The sequence below is a fragment of the Neolamprologus brichardi genome, chromosome 6 (assembly GCF_056152115.1).
Source record: "Neolamprologus brichardi isolate AB-2024 chromosome 6, ASM5615211v1, whole genome shotgun sequence".
In the NCBI taxonomy this organism is placed as follows: Eukaryota; Metazoa; Chordata; class Actinopteri; order Cichliformes; family Cichlidae; genus Neolamprologus; species Neolamprologus brichardi.
The window spans coordinates 3,726,934-3,739,942 of record NC_142109.1 but is presented as its reverse complement, the minus strand read 5'-3'; the positions used below and the strand labels follow the sequence as shown (position 1 = coordinate 3,739,942).

Sequence of the window (13,009 nt, the reverse complement as noted above, 5' to 3'; positions counted from 1 at the left end):
TGCAGTGCGTTTTATAGGTGTTATCGTGCACTTTTCCAGCCAGGTGTTTTCCTTTTCCCATTCTTCCCTGTACTTTTGCAGCCTTTTTTTCTTTCTCTGAGAGGAACAAACATTGCTGGTCTAATGCTGGGCTCACACTGTGCGATTTGTGGCCCATTTTGAGCCGATTTTTGAGTCGTGCGACCAATTTGGTGATCGGCCCGATTTTGGCCTTCATCGTGCATCGTGTAGTATACGTGGGGTAACGAGAAGCGATTAACACCTCACAACCAGCTCCCGATCATCAATCGCTCGTGAGGGTGTCACGTCGGTGAAAAAGACGGAGCAGCACGGCTGTGCAGCGTGTGATCTGGACACAAGCGATGGAGGCTTGAGAACTTTGGAAAAGCTCATCCGAGCCTTTTCGATGTGGCATCACCAAATTATCACGACCACAACAACCGTGAAAATAGTTGGATTTACATTGCTGCTCAATCACAGCTGCCTGATCATGTTTTTCATTAGCAATTTAGCAAAGTTGATGGTGGTGTGTGTCTGTGTGAGTGAAAGACAGAGAGGGAGAGCGAGCGACAGATTTTCTGTTATAACCTTCATTTTATGGAGGCACAGTGTGAGCACTCAGGTCGCATCAGAGCATCGGGCGGTATAGTGTGAGACCTGCATCGTGACCTACTAACTTATAACCCATGCGAGCCAATCGTGCAGTTTGAAAATCGCACAGTGTTTGCCCAGCTTCAGGTGTACTGTCGTCTGAGACTTGCACCGCAGTGTCTGCGTTTGTTTCCCTGTTGGCCATGCTTTTTGTTGTGGTCATCTGTTGTCTTCCGGTATTTTCTCCGCAAGCGACCTTTCCTCAACCAATGAGATGAGCGGTAATCTGAATTGTCATACTCGAATTGTCATAAGTGTGCTGTCAGCTCATTGGTCACAAAGCAGGAGCGGGGCTGGGAATTATGTTTTCAAACAAAGCGTTATTTACATTAAAACTTATAGACTACTTTTGATTCTCACTGTATTACGGGACAAAGTGCGTCCCTTTTCAGCTCAATACGGGACGTGTACTTTTGTTTCTAAATACGGGACGATTCCGTTTTTTAAGTGACGGTTGGCAACCCTAGTTATAACTGGCAAGTAGTTTCAGTTTTTTACATTAAGTGTAGCAGGCATCCGTTTATATTTAAGCCAATCTGTCCCCAGTGTTGGGAAGGTTACTTTTAAAATGTATTCCATTACAGAATACAGAATACATGTCCCAAAATGTATTCTGTAACGTATTCCGTTACGTTACTCAATGAGAGTAACGTATTCTGAATACTTTGGATTACTTAATATATTATCATGCTGTTTACAACTACATGAATGTACTATTGCTGTGATTTATTACTGTTACTGAAGGTCCGCGGCTCCGAAGGGACCTCTGGCTAATACGGTGGGTTCTGTGTCGGGCTCGTAGCCGAAAACTAGCTTTACTTTGTTGTCTGGGCAGTGTTGCCAACTTAGCGACTTTGTCGCTATATTTAGCGAGTTTTCAGACCCCCTTAGCTACTTTTTCTGGTGTTATTGGAGACTTATTGATGATGACTTTTTGACGTTTTTGGAGGAAAACACGAACACGGTGTACAGTCGAGTCTTAATAGCTTACTTACAACTGGGCTCGTCAGGCACTCTTTTTGGCTGCAGTGGTTATTATTATATTTACAAGATTCCAGCTCCCGTTTTTGCTTGATGACAGCTCGTACTTTTCCTTTTTCTCCCTCCCTCGCTCACAGACACATAACGTGTATGACAGTCCATTCTCCCTGCAGCACGGACTACACTGCCTATGATGCTACATTCTTTAGAGCTATACCGGTAGCATTCTGCTTATTAGCTTAGCACAACAACAACAAGCAGAGAGAGAGCGGCACCCTGTAACCATGGCAACCGTAACGCTGCCACCTGGAACAACAGAACGTAGCTGTCAAACAAAACCTAAACAGGCCTGCCCCGCGACAATATGAAACAGGGAAGTACCGCCGTGTAATCCATTTATTTCAACAAAGTAACTGTATTCTAAATACCACCTTTTTAAACGGTAACTGTAACGGAATACAGTTACTCATATTTTGTATTTTAAATACGTAACGGCGGTACATGTATTCCGTTACTCCCCAACACTGTCTGTCCCCTTATATGTCTTGATGAATTCAATTAAACCCATACAAAGCAGTAAACCTCAGTGCAGTTGCGTGTCTTATGCTACCTCCACACGTACACGGAGTTTTTTGAAAACGGAGATTTTTCGTTTTCGTTTTAAAAAATAATCCCGTCCACATGTAAATGCAGAAATGAAGGAAAACGCTGCTAGGAACATGCCAAAGCAGCAGGTGGCGCTATATTCCTAACCTGTAGAAATGTTGGCCAATCAGAAGTCTAGAAGCCTCGGTGGGAAATAGTAAACAAAGCTGGGGCATAGAAGCAGAACTGAGTCGTATGTGTGGAGGGACAGTAACTGTGTGTGTATATGTAAGCATTTAAACACTGCAGAGAGTAAAATTAACAGTAACAGTATTGTAGAAATTCATTTCACCGAAACAATAACGTGGCGCACAGTGTGACGTCAAAAAAGGCGCACACCTTTGACGCTGCATTTTCTGCGTTTTCTCAATGCAAAAACGGAGTTTTAGAAAATATCCACCCTGGCCGGAGTTTTTAAAAATCTCCGTTTTCAGTGACCGAAAACGCCGTTTACGTGTGGACGAAAGGTGCAAACGCATAGAAAAATCTGAGTTTTCAAAAATACCCGGTACGTGTGGACGTAGCCTTATTCTTCTCCCCGTGTTACACCACCATGCCAGATGTCTCAACACTTCACAAATCCCACCTTAAACCCTGATTATGTATACAAAGATTAATAGTGTTATTCTACTCTTCTTCCCCCAGCCATGCAGTGTCCAGGCAATGCCAGAAGGCGGCGCTCTGCTGAACTGCTGCGACGTAAAGCACAGCTGGGTGAGTCAGTGCTGTCTGTTTTTTTAGTCAGCTGAGAATTGTGCCTGCAGTTTAACTCTCCTTTCTCTGCTTTTCCACCTTGTAACATTAGTGTAAAATTTATGGCATCAAATAAATAATTAGGTTATGAGAAGGTGAATTTCATTAAATGTTATGGTTAAACAGCAGATGCGGGGCAACATTATCAACAATTTTATTATACGCACTTTTAGACATTTAGAATTTGGCATTTCATTAACACAGAAATTGCAAAATACAGAGTATCATACAACTGGTGCTGACCCTGCTGCTTACCTCTCTTCCACCCCTTTGCCTCCAGAGAGTCACTACAAGGAGAAGCTGCAGTATCGTTGCTGTAAAGATGGCCTCCGGGAGATCCCGATGCCGTACTCTTGCACACGACGCTCCCTCTACATCACTGAAGGATGGGAGTGCATCCGGGCGTTCCGCTATTGCTGCGCCACACTGAGGGACCAGCCGTTTAACACGGAGATTCCTACGACACCGTCACCCACTACAACACCTGTTCCCACCACCACTGCTGCTCACATTATTACGCCACATCGGAGAATACATCTCTCGCGAGAGAACTTCCGTAATTTCTATACTTCATTCTCATCAATTTGGCATTCATATCTTTGATTTTAGCTTGATATGTCAAAGCTTTTTACATTTAATTTAAAATTTAGCAGTATAACAATAAAATAGTTAATCAAAAATAGTTCATATTACGATTTAAAGAGCCACATTTCTAGATTTGGCACTAATCGAAAACTTTGTCCTAAAACAATGTCCTTAAACTCAGTTTAAGGACATTGACCTCTGCTAGCTTACTGGGAGCTGCTTCTTAGGAAAACAGTCTGCTTGACATTTACTGTTTTCCTGTGGAGCGCCAGTTTGCCCTCTTTTACTCGCAGCACTGAAACTCTCTGATCAGGGCAGAAGGCATCTCCTGCTCCAACTACTGAGATCGCCAATAGATTTTTAGAGTTTAGGAACACCTCATGTTCTACAGAAACATTTTATTTATTATGTAAAAAAAAGAAACAAAAAAACATTTCACTAATTTCTCCAATAATAACTATGGGTGAAGTCAACACCAGTAAAAGCTAAACGCTTACACTTTAATCACATCATGATTGTTTGATTAACAATCTGCTGGGTGTTGTCTAAAACACTATGTGCATAACTGTGTGAATATATTCAAATATTACAGACTGGATATATCTTTCACCTGGACAACCTGCACTATCTGGACGACCTGGACTGCCTGGACTGCCTGGACTACCTGGACCACCTGGACCTGAAACTGAAGTATTGCGTTCACTTCCCGGCCAGCCTGGACCAACTGGGCGTGAAGTGTACCTTGAGACAAATGCGAGGAAAACAGAGGACGAAAATGTTGTGCTTAGTTCAATTGCAAAAGAGATCATCGAAGAAGGCGAAGAGGAAGAAGAGTATACAGATGAGGCTGACGTATATCTGCGTTCCAAGTTCTATGAGTCTTGGATGTGGATGGATGTTAACCTGCCCAATCAGGCAGATAGAGACAGCAGAGACGGGTGAGTAAATGATTAGACCAGAGGTTACATCTAATGAAGACAAGTCTGATTGGTTAGTTAGTAACCTGGTTGTTTCAGCTGCAAAGCGGGACATGCAATTAAACCACTGTTGAGTACTTGAGTCATAAACAATGTTGGTCAAATTACTTGAAAATAGTGTACAGCAGACGCTAATGTTTTTGCCACTTTTTACGGAATTAAACTAAAAGTAATGTCAGTACCTCCAAGCTTTAAACGCTGCATGTCAATCTACACACGTCTGTTGCACGTACTCATGTCATTGTCATGAGACATACTCACGAACACAATGACGTTTTAGTAACCATAACGCAGCGTGCTTACCGGAAAGTAATAGTAATCTAATTACTTTTTTGCAATAGTAATCCCTTACTTTACTCGTTCTTTGAAAAAAGTAACGTGTTACTTGTAATGTGTTACTGCCCATCTCTGTTCATTAATACTTTTAACTTTCCACTAGTCCGACATTTAAAGCATCGTCATATACTGCCTTTCTCTCCGACACTTACTTCTCACCCCTTCATCGTGGACACTGGTAACGGCTTTTTCTTTAGTGATAAACCACCTGAATGAAATCTTAAAACTCAAGCACAGAGACAAACACGGATCAGTACCAGCTCTCGGCAAATCCAAAGTTAGCGCATCACAATAATGCAAATATCCACCCTTAGTGTAGCCTTTGTGATTGCTCCCACTTGCATGTAAATCATATTAAACCAAATTTATCACAGTGTGAAAGCATGGTGGAGGAAAATATTAGTCACAGATGCTTTAATATCATGTGGGCTCCAGTGGGAAAAAACTGAACTCAAGTTCAGTGGGTTAATTTGACTGCGGTGTACACTCTACTAGCAGTGTGTGACTCGGTTTGTAAAATATCATGATTCATCGTCACTGATAAAAATAGACAGTAAACCAGCTTTTCTGTGGGTTAGCAGGAACACAGTATTTCATATCCATTGACCTTTAAAGACTTTGATTGTACCTCACAATATAAAGGTCCTTGAGGCGAATACTGTTGTGTTTTGGTGTGATAGAGTGAATCAAATCGAACTGAACTAATAGACTTTTAAACACGTGTTGCTGCAACACTTAAATGTTTGAAAAGTTTACAAGACTTGGCTTTAAATGCTGTCCTTCTGTCAACATCCACAGATTAATGGACTAATTAGGAGGATCATCGCTCACTGATTTCTCTCAATCTGTCTGATAAAAGAAAAAAACGTTTTTTTAAGCGAGCGGGATCGTGCTGTTCGGTCAGTGATAACAGCAGAACAAACAGTTCTAAGTGCAGAAAACACAACATCATTCTGTGTTTCACCATCGTGACCATCGGTGTGTGTGCGTACACTCACAATGTAGTAACACAAATTCCTGCAGTGTATCTGTGTCGTGCTTGCTCTGTGAAAACCATCTGCCAGTGTCTAGAACCAAGTTAATGTTTTATAGATTGTTTGCTGAAACTTCAGAAACCTTCACTGCAGTTTAATAGAGATAAAAGAGAGCGAGAAGTGTCATTTTTAACTGCACGTTATTATGCCATAATCATAAATCGGACTACAGTAAACTGGTAGTTAATGAATTGTTAGCGGCTAGTTATGTTTCAGCTAACAATGATAACTAATATACACAGGTGATTAGTAATATTTAATTCATGTTAATTTATTAGTCAGTGCTTTATTTATTATATACGGCATGTTTGGTGTCATAGGTGGTAAGTTCATAAATAAATTTAAGTCTAATGACATTAGTGGAAAGTAAAATTCAGTGTACTCCATTATTCATTAGTTAATCATTACCAAATGTTATTCTTCTGAAATAAAGACTCAAACTAATGGGATGGATTACCAGTTAGTGATTAAACACTGATTTGTTGTTTGTTAACAGCAAAAAACAAACAAACAAAAAAGAAAAACTTTACTTAAAATTAAATGTTCTGTGTATTAACTGTAAAAGGTTTATTTATTTTTTAAATCTTACTTTAAATATATATTTAGACATCTATACTGTACACATTTTCTGTTGAGTATGCAAAATTTCTACACAGTATAATATAGTATAGCAATTGTCTACTTGTAGTTTTGAGCTTGAATCTATTGGAAGATTAAAAAATAACATGGATCTTATCAACAGGCTGGCCTCGCTGACAATGGGGGACCCTTTACCTGATAGCATCACAGAATGGGGGCTTCTGGCTGTCAGTGCATCACCCCACACAGGTGAGATGACAGCGAACTGGGAATCAAAGTGCTTAACTGGTTAGGGACTCAGTTTTTGGAAACTGATGCAGTCTGGCTTTAATGGGAAACACTTTTAAACTTCCAGATAAAAAACAGTTATTTTGTGTAATCCCAAAAAAGGATGTTATCTAAAAATTATCATTATGTTTGATTATGAACATGGATATACTGTTACAACACTTTTTTGTAATAGTGGTAATAATACACAATATTTATATAGCGTATTTCAAAACACATTGACATAATACTTTACAAAGTGAGATAGTGAAAGAGACAGGAGAGATCTGGAGAGGAGAGATGATAAAATATTATTAAAAAAAACAACATAAAAGAAGAGTCAGTGAGAAATGTATACAAATGTTAACTTAAGAGTGTTTTGGAAGATACTGTGATCAGATTTCCTCTATGAGGTTGTTCCAGACAGTGTGTATTTTATTGGCTCAATCAAGTGTATAAGGAGTTACAGTAGTTTAATCAGGAGGAAATGACAGCAGGTTTTACGCTACCGTGTAAGATTAAAGCATGATTTGTAGGGATGTCTTATATCAATAAGAAATATTGTGTCCTGGCAACAATCAAAAATCAACCCAATTCTTAAATTAACCATTTTAAAAAAAGAAGTTTTGCTTTTCTATGTTTAACTAAAAGTTAACGACAAAGTTTTTCACATTCTGTCAACCACCAATTTCTCAGAGCAAAAGAAAATAATATACTTTCACACTTGGCAACAGAGTGAATGTGCTCTACCTCCATCAGCTCCAGGTGAAAACAAACAGTGGCAAACAATGCTGTACGATTAAGTTTCCAAACTATCCTGGTTTCTATCATCAACCCGAATGATAGAGAAATTGTTAGAATCCTAATCCCTCACAGACGTTTTTCACCATCTTGTGAATCTGCAGGTTTCTGTGTTGCGGAGCCCCACAACTTCAGAGCGTGGAAACGTTTCTTTGTGGAGCTGAAGCTGCCGTTTTCAGTGGCGAGACACGAACAGGTTGAAATAAAAGCTGTGGTCCATAACTACGGCTCTGAGGAACTACATGTAAGATTATTGACTTACTTTTACTCATAAATTACCAGCTTCTTCTTCTGTAACGGCTGATCGCTTTCTGCTCAGGTCAGGGTGGTGCTCATGAAGACTGAAGGCATGTGCAGCATTGCTTTCAAGGACAGACACACACAGGAAGTGACAGTGCCAGCTGGCTCTTCGATAGCTGTGCCCTACACCATTGTGCCGCTGGTGGTGGGAAAACATCCCTTGGAGGTGATGGTGCTCGGGAGAGACATGGCGGGAGGAGACCGTATCCAGAAGCTTTTACGGGTAGTGGTAAGTGACTGCGTGATGAAACTGGCATTTTCTGTGTGCTTAGAATTAATAAGTAACACATATCTTCTTGAATCAAAACCTTTTTTCCTGATACAAACAGCTCGATGGAGTGCAGAAGACCGAAGTTTGGAGTGTGGTGTTGAACCCATCCGCTGAGGGGGGTAAGTAGATGAGTAAGCCGTGAGGTATGATAATGTGTCATCCTCTATTTTATGACCACAGTTCCCAGTGGGGAACAGTTGTGACAAATATGTAAAATGTAAATAATAACAGAATGTAATGACTTGAAAATCTCATAGAAGCATATTCACAATAGAGTTATAATAAGAACATTGAATGTTTAAAATGACACAGTTTAGTACTTCATGGAAAATTAGCTCATTTTGAATTTAATGGCAGAAGCACAGTTCAAAAAAAGTGGGGAAAGTAAGTGGTACTAAACAAAACAGCTGGAGGAACAGCTGGAGACTAACTGGGTTTATTGGTAGCAGCTCGGTAACATGAATAGTTCTAAAACGAACAGTTTAGGAGGGCGGGGTTTCTGAGAAGTAAAGATGGGCAGAGGCTCACCGAGCTCATAAACTGAGTCTAAAAATTGCAGAAAAATTTTGCACTAGTATCCCTCATTTTTTTATCATCAGACAAGCTTTGTCAAGCGACACTGCAGAGGTTCTTGTCCATGCATTTGTGTCCTCACGTATTGATTATTGTAATGCTCTTCTTTCTGTGCTACCAAAGAAAAGTTTCAGAGGTCTACAGATGGTGCAAAATGCAGCTGCTCCCCTTTTAACAAGAACTGGGAAATTTGAGCACATTAGCCCTGTACTGAACTCTCTTCATTGGCTACCTTGTCAGGTTCGAGCAGATTTTAAGGTCCTGCTGCTCACCTACAAGGCTTTAAACGGACTGGCACCTTCATACCTCTCCAACCTTTTACATCTTTACGTTCCATCCTGTGCTCTCCGATCTCAGGACTCTGGCCTTCTAAAGGTTTCTAGAGCCAGAAAAAAGACAACTGGAGAGCTTTTTCTTTTCGTGCCCCGTTTCTGTGGAACAACCTCCCTCAAGATGTTAGGCAGGCATGCCCTGTGGAGGTTTTTAAAACTAAGCTGAAGACACATTTGTTCACCTTATCTTACAAGTCTTAATTCTATGGCTTTTAGTTTTTACATTTTTACTGTTTTTAACTTGTATTGTGTCTTTTACCTATATTGCTATGTATTGCTTTTATTTTTTTTTATCTTTTTAGTTTCAAATAGTTGTACAGCACTTTGTTTGAAAGCGCTTTATAAATAAAGTTATTATTATTATTATTATTATCATACATAACATCATCTAAAAAAAGAATCTCTCTGCGTGCAAGGGGGCAAGGTTGAAAAATTGGGTGCCCTTGATCTTTAGACTCTCAGACACCACTGCAGTAATAACTGTCATGATTCTGTCATGGAAGTCCCCAAACTCACTGTCTGTGAATACATTTAGCTATCCACACATACGAGTTCCTGCCTCATCTTCTCTGTGCCAAACCTCATTCAAAAGAGACTCGATTTCTATAACTGCTTTGATTCTGATTCACAAGGTCCCGATTCGATTTGACTCAGACAGTCAGAAATGTTATAATTCTGATCATTTATCAGGACATATCCATGTTTTTATAACTAGCCTATGTATAAAAACAAAGCTGACACTAGCTGTTTGGTGGTTGTTGAAATAGTTTTGGGAGTGATTTCTGGCAGAATATATTTATATTTAAAAATCGATTCTGGATTTGATGAATCGATATCGATTTGAATCAGGAAAATCGATTCTTTAAACCCACAACTACTTTTAACCAGTTTATAACACACGTGAAACAAAAAATCCAACACCCAGGACCGCTGAACAGCTAGGGTCTGGGATAGACTGAAAAACTCTCCAAAGAGAGGTGCCATCGTTTGGCACTGGGGTTGTTGGTCAGGCCATGTGGATCCCAGCATTGCAGACTGGTGTATGTAGAACGGGAAAACATTCCTCTCCCAAAAGTTCAGCAACTGGTCTCCTCAGTTACCAGACTTTTACAGACTGTAGTTAAAAGAAAAGGGGATGCTACATAGCGATAAATACAGCCCTGTCCTGTGTTGTGTTGCAGCCATCAAATTCAAAGTGAAATAACAATTTTCTTAAAATGGTGCATTTTCACTTTTGATATTTTCTATTATGAATAAAATGTGGTTTTGTGACATTTGCAAATCTTTGCATTCTGTTTTTATTTAGATTTTATGGAACTGGGTCTAAAGTTTACCAAAGTTATGAGGTTTTACATTTATATCTGCTCCCTTTGAGTCTCTTCATTTTTAATTCGGTGTCAATACGTTTGCATCCAAAACAGGAACGCAGACAGTCCGTGTCGGAAAGATTGAACTGGAGTCAGTAGTGCCAAACTCTCAACCTGAGTCATTGATCAATGTCAGAGGTCAGTAACTGTCAGAGTGGTGAGAAGGATCACAAATGAAACCAAGAAGGAGGCTTGTTCATGAAACTTCTTTTTCCCTACTAGGCAGCGTGTTAGCAGACAGCATTGAGAACTCCATCAACGAGGACTCTCTGGGGTCTCTGATCAGGATGCCTGGTGGCTGTGTGGAGCAGAACCTAGCCTCCATTACTCTGCCCCTCATTGCCACCCTCTACTTAGACCGAACTGACAACTGGGAGAGCGTAGGCGTGCAGCGCAGGGCAGAGGCTCTCAAGTACATCAAGAGAGGTGAGACGAAAGCAAAAAGCGAAGAACAAAAAATAAGGATTTACTGTTTTTATTATTTTCTATGGCTTCTACAATAAAAGCTGAGGTTTGCAAAACAAAATCTAAAACCAGTTTGCAAAAAACTTTCTGACTAAGCACAAAAGGCTGGAATATGAACACCTAGTTATTGTCTATGTCTTTGTGGTTAAAACAGGAAATTCTTTTGTGTTTTCAGGCTATGACAATCAGCTGGCATACAGAAGGCGTGACGGCTCTTACCCGCCCTACAGGAGGGAAGGAGCGAGTACCTGGTACTGACGAATCCTTACATTCTTAGAGCTTTCAAGTATTTCAGTTTTAATTACAACACTAAAATATTATTTTTATTAGTGATTTTCCTACTTATATGTGTCACATAACAAAAACAATACATGTTTATTTCAGTTTTACTGTGCGAAACTGTACAGAAGTGAGTCAGTGAGGAAAATCAGTTTGAGATTCATAAATAAATACATTTGTTCTGTTAGATAAATTGTATATATGACATAGATTGTGATTGACAGGATCACAGCATATGTGGTAAAGGTGTTCTCCATGGCTCACTCCATCATGGGCATTGAGAAGCAACAAGTGTGCGACCCTCTGGTCTACCTGGTGACGAACAAACTCAGAGAAAATAAAGGAATATATGTAGAGGACAACCCCGTTTACAGCACTACCATGACGGTGAGACCCACATGCACGTATACAGCCACACACTCACACTGTGAGGTTGGTAATCTATGTGGTTTCCACTCAAAGACAGAAAAGTTTTCATTTCCTGGTCCTTGTATTGTTTCTCCTGTAAATTATCAAAACTAATTATCATAACTACACGTCTTCACGAGCATAACCGCTCAGCCTGAACACATGACTGAAAATCAGATGTGAAAAAGGACAAATTTATTCAGTGCAGCCACAGAAAAGTAGAATTTATGGAGTGCGACAGAATAAATAAATACTTTAATTGCAATAAATGTGTAATAACAAAATAAGCTGTTTCATTGTGATAGCTATTACAGCTAAGTTTATCAAATGTAAACCATTCAGTCAAACTGTAACTTGGAAAATAAACATCAGTCTATTGATCCGTCCGTCCGTCTGTCTTGTGGGCAGTCGTCTAAGCAGAGACGTTCTTTCTTTCAGTCATGACCCAGAGCTCATGACCAGATGGCACAACAGGTTAGATATCCATCCTCCCACAGCGCTCCCTACATGATCCCCTAAGAGACACGGTTGATGCCTTCTCCAGGCATCTCCAAGAAGATGTAGACTGGTTGGCCAGAATCCCTTATCCTTTACAGATTAAAGAGCTGTTCTTGTGATCCATAACCCAGGCAAAAACTATATTGTTCCCTCTGAGATTCAACCACAGCGTGGATTCTCCTATGGAGAACTGGGAGTCAATCCACCAACCTTCTGATTGGTAGATGGCCTGTTGTACCCTCGCTTACAGTGTTAATTGTTGTCTGAATCTGTACTGTTGGTAGGATATATGGGCTCAAATTGTGGTCATAAATATTTTGTACTTGTAAATCAGGTTTTGTATGTATAAAAAGATTTGTGTGTGGCCAAAAAATATGTGTGAAACGCTGCACTCAAGTTTCAAGTTACAAGTACAAATTTTGACCCTATTTTTCTTCCTTTCATCTGATTTGCCAATGTCATGTCAATCACAAATTTAACAATCCAATCGGAGAACAGATGGGTTTGGCTATTGGGGGGGTGCTTTATGGAGCTGCTTTATGCTTTATGGTCCTTTCACATTGTACAAAATATTTATGACCACAATATATGACACGATATATACACGATAGATGGATAAAATACATGCAGGCACATATATGAAGTAAAAACTACACCTTTCAAAATGATTGCTTTATTATTCAATCATAACTTCCAAGACTAACAAAATCAAATCAATAAACTGAAAAGAAAGAGATTATTATGAAAGTAGAATGTAAATACAACAAAAAGGCCCAGTCTTTATAATCCTTTTGTCTGCTGATGATCAACAGAAAGAGCACGCTGTCATGCCATTATTTTCTGATGACATATTTTCTTTCTTTAACTTTAAGCATTTGTACATTTTTAAAATCTAACAAACAACTTT

General features: G+C 39.7%; 1 protein-coding gene across 1 annotated transcript in view; it reads left to right on the top strand.

Moving 5' to 3' along the window:
• The window catches only part of LOC102800051 (complement C3-like), a 34,279-nt gene that overhangs the window by 11,609 nt on the left and 9,661 nt on the right, over positions 1 to 13,009 (top strand). Inside the window, exons 19-29 of the mRNA XM_087841506.1 lie at positions 2,923 to 2,991; positions 3,311 to 3,586; positions 4,208 to 4,553; positions 6,705 to 6,790; positions 7,714 to 7,853; positions 7,929 to 8,138; positions 8,239 to 8,299; positions 10,507 to 10,590; positions 10,675 to 10,878; positions 11,093 to 11,168; positions 11,421 to 11,583. Of these exons, the coding sequence (XP_087697632.1) occupies positions 2,923 to 2,991; positions 3,311 to 3,586; positions 4,208 to 4,553; positions 6,705 to 6,790; positions 7,714 to 7,853; positions 7,929 to 8,138; positions 8,239 to 8,299; positions 10,507 to 10,590; positions 10,675 to 10,878; positions 11,093 to 11,168; positions 11,421 to 11,583 (1,715 nt within the window). The remainder of the gene's footprint in view (positions 1 to 2,922; positions 2,992 to 3,310; positions 3,587 to 4,207; positions 4,554 to 6,704; positions 6,791 to 7,713; positions 7,854 to 7,928; positions 8,139 to 8,238; positions 8,300 to 10,506; positions 10,591 to 10,674; positions 10,879 to 11,092; positions 11,169 to 11,420; positions 11,584 to 13,009) is intronic.